Source organism: Gorilla gorilla, chromosome 1, assembly GCF_029281585.2.
Source record: "Gorilla gorilla gorilla isolate KB3781 chromosome 1, NHGRI_mGorGor1-v2.1_pri, whole genome shotgun sequence".
Taxonomy (NCBI): domain Eukaryota; kingdom Metazoa; phylum Chordata; class Mammalia; order Primates; family Hominidae; genus Gorilla; species Gorilla gorilla.
Window position 1 is genome coordinate 36455809 of NC_073224.2, and position 16856 is coordinate 36472664.

The 16856-nt window shown below is 37.4% G+C and overlaps 1 protein-coding gene across 4 annotated transcripts in view; it reads left to right on the forward strand.

Annotated features, from left to right (window-relative positions):
* The window catches only part of DISP1 (dispatched RND transporter family member 1), a 188333-nt gene that overhangs the window by 79109 nt on the left and 92368 nt on the right, over positions 1 to 16856 (forward strand). For 2 of the 4 annotated variants that reach the window (XM_055372348.2, XM_055372347.2), the window contains exon 2: positions 5305 to 5389. The exons of the other annotated variants lie outside the window; for them this stretch is intronic. Coding sequence is in view for 1 of the 2 variants with exons in the window: in XM_055372347.2 (XP_055228322.2) it covers positions 5305 to 5389 (85 nt within the window). In the remaining variant the exon portion in view is untranslated. The remainder of the gene's footprint in view (positions 1 to 5304; positions 5390 to 16856) is intronic. 4 annotated transcript variants of the gene reach the window in all.

Below are 16856 nucleotides of genomic sequence, written 5' to 3' on the forward strand. Positions count from 1 at the left end.
GCCAGGTTGCGACAGCGCCTGGACTCGGCTTCAACTTTGCTCCCAAATCAGAGCGAGTGCTGGGAGCAGGGAGCAGGGAGAGGCCAGGCAGCGGGAGCAGTCACTTCCATGCCTGTGGGGGCAGGGGGCTTCCCGGGCCCCCAAGAGTGCAGAGATGCCTGGGTCCGCAGCCATGGCTGGGTGGCTGTAGCTGCGCCTGGGAGCATGGGGCTCCTGCTTTGCCAATTCGGAAATGGGTGGGGCTCCCACCCGTTGCCGGCTCCCGCTGGCTCCCTGGAACAGGCACCACGAACCCGGCTGTGCCTCTCCTGCTACAGCCGGCGACGCTGCAGCGGCTGCTCCAGACGGGCTGCGGGTGCCATCATTATTATTTTAAAACACATAAATAAATATTTGAAAAATACAGAATAACTTACGAGATTGAGAATTCTTGTAGATTCCAATTTATTTCCTAAAGATTTAGAAACACCACCTAAGAGATTGATTTGACCCAAAGGCTGGGATTAAGGACCCACAGGTAGAAAAATAAGCATCTGAGTAGGGACACCCTTTCTTCTTTCCTTATTTTGGGGGAAGGATTTCAGGATGGGTAGAAATACAGATGCATTTGAAAATCTAGAGAATAGTCTCAGTTTTCTTTCCAAAGGAGTACACTCACACTTCTTAATTGTGATGGGCAAAGGGCAGGGCTGAGATACCAGAGGTAGGTTGTTATGGTTTGGAACAGCTGACCAGGGATGAGCCTAAGGAGATACTGTCCAGTTGAAGGCTCAGCTGAAGTTATCAGGGAAATTCTGAAAGGCTCATTAGGAACCTTTTGTAGACCTTGGTGCTTTTTTGCCACTGTACTCTTTCCAAGTAGTTAACCGAATACCAGTCAACTTAGAAAATAAATTCAACACATTTTACTGTTAATTTGGCTTATATTTATTGTTTTAAGAATAACTGATTTTTTAAAAAAATGATGAAATACAAACTTCTGCCATTTATCTCATCATTTTTCGCAATCTGTGATTTTCTTTTCCTTTGTGAGGGAATGCTGGGAATACATCAGTAGTTGCCCAGTTCTGACTGTTTATAACAAACAGAATAATTAATGTACATTTTATCTCTTTAAAATAACATGATTGATAAACAGATCAATGGAACAGAATAAAGAGTCCTGAAAGACTCACACATATATGGCTGACTGATTTTTCAGCAAAGGTGCCAAGGTAATTCAATGGAGAAGGATCAGTCTTTTCCACATATGATGGGTTAACTGGATCTCTTGCAGGTGGAGAGGGAAAACTTGATCTCTATCCCACAGCAAATATAAAAATTTTCTAAAAGTAAATTATAGACCTAAATGCTGTAAACCTAAGGCTATGAAACTTTTAGAAGAAAACATAGAGAATCTTTGTGACCTTAGGAAAGGCAAAGATTTCTCAAGATTTTTTAAAAAGCCTATTCATAAGATTTTTTAAAGTGTTGATAAATTGGACTTTATCGTAATTACAAATTTCTGCTCTTCAAAAGATACCATTTAAAAAATGAAAAAGCGAGGCTACCAGGTGCAGTGGCTCATGCCTGTAATCCCAGCAGTTTGGGAGGTCGAGGTGGGAGGATAGCTTTACATCCAGGAATTCGAGACCAGCCTGGGCAACATAGGGAGACACCGTCTCTACAAATGAAAAAAATTAGCTGAGCATGGTGATGCATGCCTGTGGTCTCAGCTACCGGCAGGCCGAAGTGGGAGGATTTCTTGAGCCTGGGAAGTCAAGGCTGCAGTGAGCCATGATCCTGCCACTGCACTCCAGCCTGGGTGACAGAGCACAATCCTGTCTCAAAAAAAAAAGAGGCTGGGCGCGGTGGCTCATGCCTGTAATCCCAGCACTTTGGGAGGCCAAAGCGGGTAGATCACCTGAGGTCAGGAGTTTGAGACCAGCATGAGCAAGATGTTGAAGCCCCATCTATACTAAAAATACAAAAATTAGCTGGGTGTGCTGGTGGGCGCCTGTAATCCCAGCTACTCCAGAGGCTGAGGCAGGAGAATTGCTTGAACCCAGGAGGTGGAGGTTGCAGTGAGCTGAGATCGCGCCATTGCACTTCAGCCTGGGTGACAGAGTGAGACTCTATCTCAGAGAGAGAAAAAAAAAAAGGTAAAAAGAAAAAGCAAGGTACAAAGTAGGAGAAAATATTTGTAATACAATGTGTGACAAAGGGCTTGTATCTAGAATGTTAAAAGAACTCTTACATGGCAAACAACTTTTAAGAGGTGAGCAAAGACTTGAAAAGACACACAAAGAAGATATACAGATGGCCAATAAGCACATGAAAAGATGAGCATCATCATTAGTCATCAGGGAAATTATTTAAAACCCACAATGAGATACCATTTATAACTGCCAGAATGGCTAAAATGAAAAAGACCAAGGATTTCAAGTATCAGAGAGAATGAAAAACAAGTGTGAAATGGCAAAACCACTTGGAAAGTTTTGGAGTTTCTTAGTAAACATGCATGTACCTTATGACTCAGTAATTCCATACATACATGAAAACATGTGCCCACAAAAAGACTAACTTATGAGTGTCCATGTGAATCTTATTCGTAATAGCCCCAAACTGAAAACAATCTAAGTATCCATGAATAGGGAAGTGGACAAACAAATTTTGATATAGTCATTCGGTGGCATACTCCTCAGCAATAAAAAGACAGCGTGGATGAATCTTATAGATATCTCTTGAATAAAAGACTTGGCACAAAAGAGTATATATTATATAGTTCCACTTAGGAAGTTCTAGAACAGGCAAAACTATGATGATAGACATGATCACAGTTTGCCTGTGATGGGATATAGTGGGGAGATTAACTACAAAGGGTTACAAGAGAACTTTTGGTGGTGATGGAAATATTCTGTAACTTCATTGAGGTTGTGGTTTCATGGATGCATCTATTCATTGTCAAAACTCATTGCACTGTGTGTTTAAAATTTGTACATTTTATTGTATATAAATTATACCTCAAAGTTGTTTAAAAATAAAAACATGAAACTTTTAAAAATAATGAAAAATATTGTTAGCATATAGTTTTGTATACTTTTTAAAAGCCTTTGTCAGCTAAATTTATGAGGAGTTGTACTGTATTTCTAGGATACTTTATTAAGCCTTCTGGGAGGCAATTCGATGAACGTGTCATTAATCATTTTATTTTGCACCTAATAGTTGTGGTTAAATCTAGAAATAATGAGGTAAGCCTTACTCCCTCAAGGAAACATTTCTTAACATCTGTCACTTTCACTTTCATTTGAATGTTTTTATTTTAAAAATGCATACCAGTTTTATTATATTTACTTTTCTGTAGGTACAGAGGCTAAAGTACTTGGTGTTTTAGTTAAACATACATGTAATGTAAAAACATGTACATGTCCATTTCGGATTTATTTTCAAAAGTGTATTCCCCATAGAATCTGAATCATAGGAATATTTAAGTCTTACATCTTCCCAGTAAGTAGTACATTTTTACTGTAATTTTTTCCCCTGCTTTGTATCTTGATATCCTGCAGATGAACTGGTGACATTTGATAGTCACTAGTCATGTTCGTTGAGGAAAAACATACACTTTCTTATTAAATCCACTTATCTGTAAAGTTTTGGTCAGGGATTTTTAGCTTTTATTATGTGGATTATAGCTTATAGTATGTGGAAGAAATCTAACTGCAGGGATATAAACATTGTTTGGGGTGGAAAAAGCCTGCACTAGCAGATGTATTATAAAAGTTGAAGCCAGTATCAAAATGTCTTTTTCAGAAGTGGTAAATAGAATTTTTTTTAAACACTGAGATCATAGAGCCGATTGTTGGGGAGGGAACACAGTTACTGAAGTATCAACTTTGTTTTTATGTGGCATAGCGTGTTCTTAAAGAGTAAAGGTGATTGGTTGAAAAACAAATGGAAAATTCTTAATTTGTAACTCTTGAAACTCTTCCTGCCAAAAATTTTTTGAAGTGTTCCTTCATTTGTTCATTCATTCAGGAATATATTAATACACTTATCCCTTAAACCATTTTACACATGTGCCATGTACCATTGGTTTTTTTTTTTTAATTTCAACTTTTATTATAGATTAAAGTGTACACATTCAGGTTTGTTACTTGGGTAAACTCTGTTATGCTGAGGCTTGGGGAATTTAATAATAACAGAAATTGCTTGAATTAAAAGATGCCTAATGGTTTAAAACATTTTCCAGTGTGTCACCCACATGACCCACACGACAGTTTACTGCACTTGGTGGGAAGATACTGTTTTCAATGTTTAATAGATAATGTATGAGGCTGCTTTCAGGGTTTGGTTATATTATGTTACTTTCATTGCCTTATATCTCCTGTATATCTAAGCTAAACTTCTTGACTAGTTTAAACTAACTTATCTAGTTGATATACTTGGGCCCTGATCTGGTTTACTTGTGCACACACCTAACATGAAGTTATTTTAACCTTGTGACATTTAATCTTTAATGTTTCTGGAGAAAACAACTAAATATCTTTTTACAAAATAAATTATGAATACCTTTTAAGCAGCTTCTATTTGAAATAACACTTTATATAAATATAGGAATATATAATATTCTTATGTAAGAATATTTTATATGAATATAGTCCTTTACCTTTTTGATTCCTACAGCAAGGCCATGAGAAAACCAAGGCTCACAGAAATTATGTTTAATACAGTCTTTCCATGTCATTGTGCTACCTCCCCCAAATTTCAGCCTGTTTGAATTTGGGGGAGGAGTTGTGGGGGGAGCAAGAAAATAGTCTCCGATTCTAACATAGGATGTTTCAAACATTTTAAAAAGTTATTTGTTTTCAGTATCTGCCTGAGAAAGAATTAGAACATGTCTTCTTAGTTGATGAATTATCATGGGTGATTTTCAAGTTGGTGAAATGGTTAAGAGTAATTAAATAAATGGCTGAGAGTTATTTTGCGCATTAAATGCTAACTTTTATGTGCATCGGTTAGTCAAAATAAAATCTCCATTTTAATTATGTCCTCACTGCCAAGGGTGAGGGTCTTGTTTGATATTGTCTGGCTTACAGGAATGAGATTGTTTAACCTAGAGCAAGAGGAAATTTTTTTTTTAAGAGATGATATCTTGTGCTGTTGTCTAGGCTGTAGTGCAGTGGCATGATCATAGTTCACTGCAGCCTCAAATTCCTGGGCTCAAGGGATCCTCCTGCCTCAGCCCCCTGAATACTTGGGATTACAGTCATGAGCTACCACACCCACCTCAGCAAGAGCAAATTTTTCTTTTTTTTTGTTTGACAGGGTCTCACTCTTGCCCGGGCTGGCCTTGAACTCCTGGGCTCAAGCCATCTACCTGCCTCGACCTCCCAGAGTGTTGGGATTACAGGTATGAGCCACCATGCCTGGCCAGCAAGAGGAAGTTTAATGTTAAGTACTATGTAAAGCTGTCTGTTGCCTTAATGAAAAATTTCTAAAAAATCATGGTTTTGTTTTTAGCAACCCCAAAATGCTTCTGACTTCAAGAGTTCAAATAATTTTACTGTAAAGTTTAATAAAAGGTTTAAGATATGCTGTGTAATTATGTAAGCTGGTAAGATTAAAACAAGTAAAATACAGGTAGTTTAGTTCTTAAAATCTTCATATATATTTCCTTATTAACATTAATCAGTAGAATTGAGATTGAATATAGTACAGCAGTTATGAATTTAGGCTCTAGATTCAGACTGTCTAGGTTTGAATGTCAATTCTATCACTTTCTCATTGTATGACTAGGGACAACTTTTTTAAGCCTGAGTTTCCTCATTGATAAAATGAGGATAATCTTAGTACTTGCCTCTTTTGCTAAGAATGAGGATTAAAATGATATATGTGAAACCATTTATGTCATACATACCCATTCACATGATACAGTTAATTTGGATTGTCTATGTCAGTAGATGAGATACATAAAAAAGACAATCCAGTTGATGAGTAGTTTTGACATTATTGCATACTTAATTTGTGGATTTTCAGTGCTTCTGTTTTCTTTTTTCTGTTGGAGATCCTATTAAGTAATGAATTAATTATGATATGGAAAAGTAATGATCCTCAACAAATTTGTAAACTATATACTTGGATAATCTGAAAGACTGAAACTTAACGGTACTTATGCTTTAAATTAAAATAACAACAACCAAAATACCCAGAACATACTTTTAAGGCAGGATAATAACTTATCTGACAAATTAGAGATAAGAGATCAAGATGAAGGTAGTGAAATCAATGATGTTTTCAGTTGATTGCAGTATGATCTCCATCAAGTTAGCTATTATTTTTACTAATATATGAACAGAGTGATGAGTGGGAGCTAAAGTTAGGTACTTTGTAGGGAAATCTATGCACTATTTCTAAGGAGTTGTAGGACTGAGAAAGGTATTTTACTTGTTTTGTGTTATTTTTAAAATGAGAAAAATAAAAGCATATTTGTGTGCTGTTGGGAATGATCCAACAGAGAGGGAAAATGAGAAAGATGAGAAGTATTTGATGGTCTTCTTGAGTAGATGAGAGGAAGTGGAATATAGTACACAAATGGAGGGATTATTTTTAGAAGTAAGGAAAGATTATCTCTAGAAACGTGGGATTGCAGAAAACTAAGCTACGAGCAGATGCTGGTGGGTGAATAGCTCTGATGGTGATAAGTTGTGGAAGTTCTCTTCTGATTGCTTGTATATTCTTACTGTATTCTTAGTGAAGTAGGTCATGAGCCAAACTTGAGGATGAAGGATTTGTGAGAGATTCAAGGAGCCAGGAAAAGGTGTGAAATAGATATCTGAAAGAAAAAGAGAAAGTATTAACAGTGACTAGATACAAAAAAATAGGTTTTCTACCAAGAATGAAAATGAATATTGAAAATGGACTTCTAATAGATGACAAAGGCAATGGAATAATATCTTTAAAGTACTGAGGGAAATAAGAGTAAGAGTGAAAAACAAAGATATTTGGGGACCTGCAGAGGCTGAGGATGTAATACTTATAGATTTTTGTTTGTTCGTTTGTTTTTTGTTTTTGAGATGGAGTCTCACTCACTCTGTCACCTGGGCTGGAGTGCAGTGGCGCGATCTCTGCTCAGTGAAACCTCTACCTCCCAGATTCAAGCGGTTCTCCTGCCTCAGCCTTCTGAGTAGCTGGGATTACAGGCATCCACCACAATACCTGGCTAATTTTTGTATTTTCAGTAGAGACAGGGTTTCACCAATTGGCCAGGCTGGTCTGGAACTCCTGACTTCCAGTGATCCACCTGCCTTGGCCTCCCAAAGTGCTGGGATTATGGGTGTGAGCCACTGTCCAATACTTACAGATTTTTGTCAGAAATGCTACAAAAGCATATACTTCACTAAAAGGAAATTGAACCCAGATGGAAAGTGTGAGGTATAAGAATCAAAATGAGCAAAGAAATGGGTGTTTTGCATAGAGGTGTTTATAGTATTCTCTGATGGTAGTTTGTATTTTTGTGGGATCGGTGGTGATATCCCCTTTATCATTTTTTATTGCGTCTATTTGATTCTTCTCTCTTTTCTTCTTTATTAGTCTTGCTAGCGGTCTATGAATTTTGTTGATCTTTTCAAAAAACCAGCTCCTGGATTCATTAATTTTTTGAAGGGTTTTTTGTGTCTCTATTTCCTTCAGTTCTGCTCTGATTTTAGTTATTTCTTGCCTTCTGCTAGCTTTTGAATGTGTTTGCTCTTGCTTTTCTAGTTCTTTTAATTGTGATGTTAGGGTGTCAATTTTGGATCTTTCCTGCTTTCTCTTGTGGGCATTTAGTGCTATAAATTTCCCTCTACACACTGCTTTGAATGTGTCCCAGAGATTCTGAACCCTAGAAGAAAACCTAGGCAATACCATTCAGGACATAGGCATGGGCAAGGACTTCATGTCTAAAACACCAAAAGCAATGGCAACAAAAGCCAACATTGACAAATGGGATCTAATTAAACTAAACAGCTTCTGCACAGCAAAAGAAACTACCATCAGAGTGAACAGGCAACCTACAAAATGGGAGAAAATTTTCGCAACCTACTCATCTGACAAAGGGCTAATATCCAGAATCTACAATGAACTCAAACAAATTTACAAGAAAAAAACAAACAACCCCATCAAAAAGTGGGCAAAGGACATGAACAGACACTTCTCAAAAGAAGACATTTATGCAGCCAAAAAACACATGAAAAAATGCTCATCATCACTGGCCATCAGAGAAATGCAAATCAAAACCACAATGAGATACCATCTCACACCAGTTAGAATGGCGATCATTAAAAAGTTGGGAAACAACAGGTGCTGGAGAGGATGTGGAGAAATAGGAACACTTTTACACTGTTGGTGGGACTGTAAACTAGTTCAACCATTGTGGAAGTCAGTGTGGCGATTCCTCAGGGATCTAGAACTAGAAATACCATTTGACCCAGCCATCCCATTACTGGGTATATACCCAAAGGACTATAAATCATGCTGCTATAAAGACACATGCACACGTATGTTTGCTGCGGCACTATTCACAATAGCAAAGACTTGGAACCAACCCAAATGTCCAACAATGATAGACTGGATTAAGAAAATGTGGCACATATACACCATGGAATACTATGCAGCGATAAAAAATGATGAGTTCATGTCCTTTGTAGGGACATGGATGAAACTGGAAATCATTCTCAGCAAACTATCGCAAGGACAAAAAACCAAACACCGCATGTTCTCACTCATAGGTGGGAATTGAACAACGAGAACACATGGACATGGGAAGGGGAACATCACACTCTGGGGACTGTTGTGGGGTGGGGGGAGGGGGGAGGGGGGAGGGATAGCATTAGGAGAGATACCTAATGCTAAATGACGAGTTAATGGGTGCAGTACACCAACATGGCATATGTATACATATGTAACTAACCTGCACATTGTGCACATGTACCCTAAGACTTGAAGTATAATTAAAAAAAAAAAGAAATGGGTATTTTGGTATGTCTAAATACATATTATAAAAAGTAAATACTAAATTTATATATGTAAATATATTTACTAGGATATTGGATAACTTGGGATATCTGTTTTAATGCAACCAATTGCTTATTTTTTCTTTCCCTTTGTGATGAGAGGGAAAACAAAGTTCTGCAGACTGTTTTTAAAGAGCTCATGTTTTTTAAGCTGGCTTTATGATCACTGTTTAAGAACTTTAGATGTAGTGTGACCTTAATCTACACTATGTAAAATTAGATGGTATCATAGATATTTGACATTGCCTTCCAGGTACACCAAAGATTACTAGTCTAAATTCTATATGTATCAGATACCTAAGCCATTCCCAGGTTCTGAGGTGTTTACTCAGAGGTTAGGGAAGAGAACTACTTCTGTGCATTAGAAAGCTTATCTTTGGGTGTTTCCTCAGAAGGAGGCAATACAGTGCATAAACATCAAATTTGTGCTTAAATACATTTTATTTTTATTTTAATCTGCTTTAGTGTTTGCATGGCAGCCTTGCTTAGATCAAATAAAACCTAGCATATGAGTTGTGTACTCCTGCCATTCAAATTCCTTTTATGGAAAAGAAAAATAGTCTTCTTGTTCATTTCCCTAATTGGGAAGGATGAAGCTAGTAAGTTATTGGGCAAAAGCTGAAAAATATTCTCATGTCCATTATGTAAAGGTTTAGACATCTTTTAAAACTAGTACCTGCCAATGTGAGGTTTTTAATGTATTTTACATTTCCAAAATTAAAAAGTAATCTCCAAGATTGTCTGAATTACTTATTAGATAGAAAATATATTTGTGTGAGCTTCCTAAACCTCTACGCTTAAGTAGTCATTCAGTCTTCACTATTACATCATAAGTCATTACTAAGCCTTTTGTTCTGAGCTATACCAAAGATATTATTTATATGGAAACATATTTATAGATGTTTGCAGTATCATTTAGTACATTAATTAGTATTCATGATGTTAAAAAGAGACTAAAGTTTATTTGTGATAGCTTCTCTTTTAATATGATATGTTATATAAATTTAGAAACAGTAATTTATCTTTAGTTTATTCAGAGAGTCTTTTTATTTTTTTATTTTTTTTTTGAGATGAAGTCTTGCTCTGTCACCTGCACTGGAGCATAGTAGCGCGGTCTCGGCTCACTGCAACCTCTGCCTGGCAGGTTCAAGCAATTCTTCTACCTCAGTCTCCTGAGTAACTGGGACTACAGGCACACACCACTATGCCTGGCCAATTTTTGTGTTTTTAGTAGAGATGGGGTTTCACCATATTGGCCAGGCTGGTCTTGAACTCCTGACCTCATGATCTGCTCGCCTCGGTCTCACAAAGTGCTGGGATTATATGCGTGAGCCACTGCCCCGGCCTCATATTTTAACTAATAATTTCCAGTCATTTGATTATATTTTTGGAATATTTTTACTTTCAAAAACTGTATTTGTTACCAGAAAGACATAAAAACTACTCATGCTGCAAATATGCATGCTGGTAAATACAAATCGGATCATTTATTTCAGGACTGGTTTTATTGACTTTTTAGGTGAGGATTCTATTATTAATAGATCTAAAATAAGAAAGAAGTAACTATCATAAACTGATTTAAGAACAAGTTGGAGCATAAAAACTCTAAAAATAAGATGGATTATGATGTATTAAGTGTTCTCCAGTTAAAATATTATTTTATAAATAGTTAAATAATTTAAGAAATATTTCTTCCCTTAAATGTTAGTTCTAAATCAGACTAGTCTCAGATGCATATTAGTAATGCTCGGAATGGAAAACATACACCTGTGGTAAAAGAATATGTCATGGTAAATATGTTTATACAGCTGTGTGGTAATGTTAGTTATTACAGAGCACATTTGCAGAATCATGTAATGAGCCTCAATTTCAAACAACCATTAACTTTGGCTTAGAAATGGCTAATTAAAGAATAACTGCATTTTTCAAATGCAGACTGCACAAACAATATATAGCATCACTGTAGTTGTCTTCTTAACAGAACGTATAAATTTGATTGTAAGTATATGTTGGCTAATTTCGAGGAAATTCAAACTTCTTATAAGACTATTTCTTATTTATAATTTATACTTTCATTGCATATAATGCCTACTCTTTTAGTACCAGACTGAGTTTCCATTAAACTTTATTGCACTTACATGGACTCTTCTGTCAAGCTTTAATAAAATAATAAAATTGACTTAATTGGGTCTATCTGAAAGCTTCCTTTATCATTAATAAATTTTATTTATTCCATGGGGTTATAAGTCTTGGATAACTTGTATGACTTCATTCAAACTTGTTCTAGAATATGAATAAATATTATTTAAAATTAAGCATGAGTAAAAGCAAATTTAAAAATATTCTCATAGGACTTTGAGGATTTACTCAAGAGTGCATAAAATGTTACCATTAACTATGTATTGCTATAGTGCAATCTGTAAAAATATGTTATCTAAAAAGTTTAACAAGCAGTGGGTGGTTTCTTCCATTCGTCTAACTTTTGAGCACCTGTAGGTAAACTCTAGAAATATCAAGAAGGAAGGCTTATTTCCTGCCCTCAAGTATTTTAGTTTCCTTCTACCGAGCATCAACTTTTAATTACCAGCAGTTACTTTTTTTTAAAAACCTGCCACTTGAGAGGAAGATACTACAAATGTATTCAACATATAAATAGTGGCATCTTTATTAGACCCTTAGCTCTTTTTAGAGCTCTCTAAAATGGATACTAAGTTATAAGAAGACCAGGAAAGAAAATAAACAGATTCATGGCGTATTTATTTCCACTCCTGGAAAAGAGTTCGATGTGCTTTGGGGAACTTTTTCTTGTTTGAACAATTTAACTTCTAAGGTGGATACAAAGTTACCAGAGGCGTTTGAACCAGAGCAACTCCATCTTAAATAGGGGCTGGGTAAAAAAAACGCTGCCATCTGCTGGGCTGCATTCCCAGGAGGTTGAGGCATTCTTAGGCACAGGTAAGACAGGAGGTCGGCACAAGATACGGGTCATAAAGACCTTGCTGATAAAACAGTTGCGGTAAAGAAGCCGGCGAAAACTCGCCAAAACCAAGATGGCGATGAGAGTGACCTCTGGTCCTCCTCACTGCTACACTCCCACGAGCGCCATGACAGTTTACAAATGCCATGGCAACATCAGGAAGTTACCCTATATGGTCTAAAAAGAGGAGGCATGAATAATCCACCCCTTGTTTCACTTATCATCAAGAAATAACCATAAAAATGGGCAACCAGCAGCCCTCTGGGCTCCTCTGCCTATAAGAGTAGCCATTCTTTTATTCCTTAATAAACTTGGTTTCTTAATAAACTTGCTTTCATTTTGCTTTGTGGATTCGCCTCTAATTCTTTCTTGCTCAGACCCAAGAACCCTCTCTTAGGGTCTGGATCAGTACCCCTTTGAGTAACAAAGTAATGAGGTGTTCGGAGTTGATTTAAGGTTAATCATGGAAGATTTTGACCTTGGTCTTTTTTCACACCACTTAGCATGGTGACTAACACATAGCAAGTACTTCATAAATATTTATTGAATGAATGAATGAGTAAATAAATAAGGATTAATAAAATAGTGGCCATCGATTTGCAGAAAAGGAGAGCCTTCTAGCAGAGGGAGAACTGAGGCAGGATTGTTGTAGAGGCAAGAATTGTGAATGGGTTTCCTAGGTTGGTCAAGAGGTGAGCTCAGGTGAAATGAGGACTCTGATAATCAGAAGGGCTTCCATTGTTAAACTCAGTTCGCTTTAGTATGAGAGCCCTAGGTCATGAATGTCTAGTCTAAGTAAAATTAGTTTTATTAACTCTACAGGAGTAAAACTGGGAAGAAACTAGAGCAGAGATTGTCAAAGTGTGGTCCCACACTTAGCAGCTTTAGCATCATCTAGGAGCTGGTTAGAAATGCAAATTCTAGGGCCAACCCAGAACTACTAAATGGGAATTTCCCGGTGAGGAGTGGGGAGGAGGGAGACTCAGCAACCTGTGTTTTAGTGGGCCCTCCAGGGGATTCTGATATCCTTAGGCTAACATTTGAGAACCACTGGGCTGGAGGAGGGAAGTCAGGTACCAAATAAAAGCAGTGAGATTAGAGATTATAGAAGAGATAATTACTAAGATTATTTCCAACTGTAAATTGAATGATTTAAAGATTTGATTATGGCCGGGTGCAGTGGCTCATGCCTGTAATCCCAGCACTTTGGGAGGCCGAGGTGGGCGGATCACGAGGTCAGGAGTTTGAGACCAGCCTGACCAACATGGTGAAACCCCGTCTCTACTAAAAATATAAAAATCAGCCAGGCATGGTGGCACAAGCCTATATCCCAGCTACGCAGGAGGCTGAGGCAGGAGAAATTGCTTGAACCCTGGAGGCGGAGGTTGCAGTGAGCTGAAATTGTGCCATTGCACTCCAGCTTGGGCAACAGAGCAAGACTCCATCTCAAAATAAATAAATAAAATAAAATAAAGATTTGATTATTTAGTATGGCTGTGCAGGGATGATTAATCATTGGATGTACAGAGTTTTTTAAAAAAATAGAGATGTTTGTGCTTTGGTGGAGAACCGTTAGGCTTTCAGCTTCACGGGTGGAAGAACTCATTTTTACCAGTTACCCAAAAGTAACTGGAAAGTACAATGTCAATTTATTGTGTATAGTAGATAAAAAACTGGCTCAAATCAGAACAGTACACTTTCATTTGGTATGTTGATGATCTTAGAAGATAAAGTTATCAATCAAAGAGGTTGTGTGCCGAAGGATCACTTGAACACAGGAGTTTGAAGTTGCAATGAGCTATGATCATGCCACTGCACTCTAGCCTGGGTGACAGAGTGAGACCCTTAATGTAAAAAAATTTTTAAAAAGGGTTGTGTGAGGAACAGATAATTAAATCAAAGGCAGTTGGATGATTTTTTTTGAGATGGAGTCTTTCTCTGTCGCCCAGGCTGGAGTGCAGTGGTGTGATCTCGGCTCACTGCAACCTCTGCCTCCCGATTCTCCTGCCTCAGCCTCCCCAGTATCTGGGATTACAGGCGCCCACCACCATGCCCAGCTAATTTTTGTATTTTTAGTAGAGATGGGATTTCGCCATGTTGGCCAGGCTGGTCTTGAATTCCTGACCTCGTGATCTGCCCACCACGGCCTCCCAAAGTGCTGGGATTACAGGCACGAGCCACTGTGCTTGGCCTGGATGTTCTTAAACTTTATTTTAATTGAAATCAATAACCTAATGAATTTACTTTCTTCATAACATAAATATTTCAGTGTAAAATAAGCAGAAGCCTTTTCCAGAAGCAAAGACTGTTTTTTTCTGATCACTACAGAAGATACCCTGATTAATTTTTAGTCTTTGACTCTTTCATTTAAAAAAAAAAAGAATTCCTGGAGATTATTATTTTTCTGTTTGTGATGTTGATGTACTACACTTTGCAAATTTATTGTATCCTGGTATGGTTTGGGATACACCTTATTCTTCCTTAGAATATACACTTTCTACAAAAAAGACTTGGGATGGGTTACTTCTGAGGATGATGTGGGCTGCATGGGTCAAAACCATTCAAGTTGATTCACGTTCATTTCAGTTTTTGATTCAAGATAAACATCTTTTAGAATTCTATAATTGTATCGAATTATATCTTGAATTGTATTAAGTTATATTGTATATATAGATATACATTTATATCTATAAATATATTGAATTCTATAATTCAATAATGTATGTAGAGAACAGAGGAAGTCAGAAAGACATGTGTCAACACTGTGTTTATGATTTATACCTATCAGCTCCCTGGTTGTCTTAAAATTGTAACTGTTTAAAGCTCATTATGAATAACCCAGGATTTATTACATTCATTTGGATAAAATGGACAATATGGTTGTTATAAATCAAAGCAAGTAAAACCTATATGCCACTAGGATTGTTTATGAACGTGTTATTTCTCTTGTTATTCAGGATCCCATTGACATGTTTGCATATATGCACATTTACTTGAACTTATCATGTAAAAATTATCAGCATTTATCAACTCTTCTGTAGTCGGCACCATGCTGAGCACTCCAGTGTCAAGGAGGAACACAGGAGAGTTCCAGTCACATAGCTCCATGAAGGTCTCGTTTCAACACCATATCCCACATGGCAACAAAAGGATATAAAAGATAAAACTAAAACGATATACCTAGTCTCAAAATCAAGACAAACATCTCTAAGGACCAGGAGGTGACCAGAAATAGAAAGTGATAAGTAGGCCTGGAACTCTGAGCCTGCCAAGCTCCTGGCCAGAAGCAGGAAGTTGCTTAACTACTCCTCAGCCACTTCTCAGGAGATGGTGGAGCTCATGCCTGAAGGAAGGGATGGAAGCCAGGAGAATCCTTCCCCCTGCCTGATTTCCATCATTGTTAATAGACACTAAAACGTTAGCTGCCAGCTCTGCCTGGGGCTGTGGTCTTATTGTAAGCTGTGAACTAAGGGGCAAAAGTAGGATAAAAACACAGTTTAGTGACCAGAAACTGAAAAAGTTGTCTGCTGGTTCTGTAATATCCCTAATGTCGTCCTTCTAAACTATTATTCAAGGATGAGGCTGGCGCGGTGGCTCACACCTGTAATTCCAGCACATTGGGAGACCAAAGTGGCAGGATTGCTTGAGCGCAGGAGTTCAAGACCAGCCTGAGCAACATGGCAAGACCCTGTCTCTATAAAAAAATACAAAAAATAGCAGATATGGTGGTGTGTACCTGTAGTCCCAGCTACTCAAGAGGCTGAGGTGGAAGAATCACCCGAGCTGGAGAAGTCGAGGCTACAGTGAGCCATGATTGCACTATGGCACTCCAGCCTGGGGGTCGGAGTAAAACCCTGTCTCCAAGAAACAAACAAACGAAAAGGGATGAGGGCAAAATTAAGACATTTTAACATATGTGGAATAAGAGTATAAGAGTATTTACCATTCACATAACCTTTCTAAAAGAAATACTAAGTGGTGCACTCAGTAGGAAAAAATGTCCCAGAGGGAAGGTGTGGTGGGCTTAGAAAATAATAGTGAAATTGATTGAAATATTAGAGATGTAAGTAGTCATTTCTTGTATTTGAAATGTGTGAACATGATTTGTTCAATTATAGCATTAATTTAATTTAACTACAAAAATAAGCTCTTAAGATACTGCAAATGTCCAATATGTCCAATAGGACCTTGTTGTTAGGTAACCAAAAGAGAGAATGACTTCTGAGTCAAAGCAGTCTAAACAGAGAAAAGGAAATTTAGGTGTACCTTGAAGAAATATGTAGGATTCGGCTTTGTCAATCTCATTGGAGGCTGTGCAGTGAAAAAGAGCAATGTGAGCAAATTGCATTTAGGTAGTGACTCATTTTGAGGGTAGTTTGGCCAGGGTTTATGTAAGAGAGTGATTGGGGAGGTTATTTTGAACCTTTTGGAATCCTTCTGGTAGGCACTGGGGTATCTGTATTGAGATAAATGAGATGGTATCCTTTTTAGCTGACTTTTTTCCAGGCAAGCCCTAGCAATTTGTCTTCTCTAAATGAGCAACATATGTATCTTTAAGAAATTCACAGTAATTGTCTTCAGGACTTTCTCTTTTTCTTTGTAAAATGCCATATTCTCAAGTTGTGTTTTCTTTTTCTGATGATTAGCTTAGGTAATTTGAAAGGCTCTACCTCTTTGTATTATATCAGCTTTGGTTAAAGCCTGTTTTTGCTTTGTTCCTTGGTTGATCCTTAGACTGAATGAAGGCCAATTAGATATTAGTATAAAGTAAGTGATATCATAGCATCAGAGAGAATCTTCTGTAAACCAGAGCCTGCTTCCAATTTGTATTGTCTAGAGAACAAAGGGTA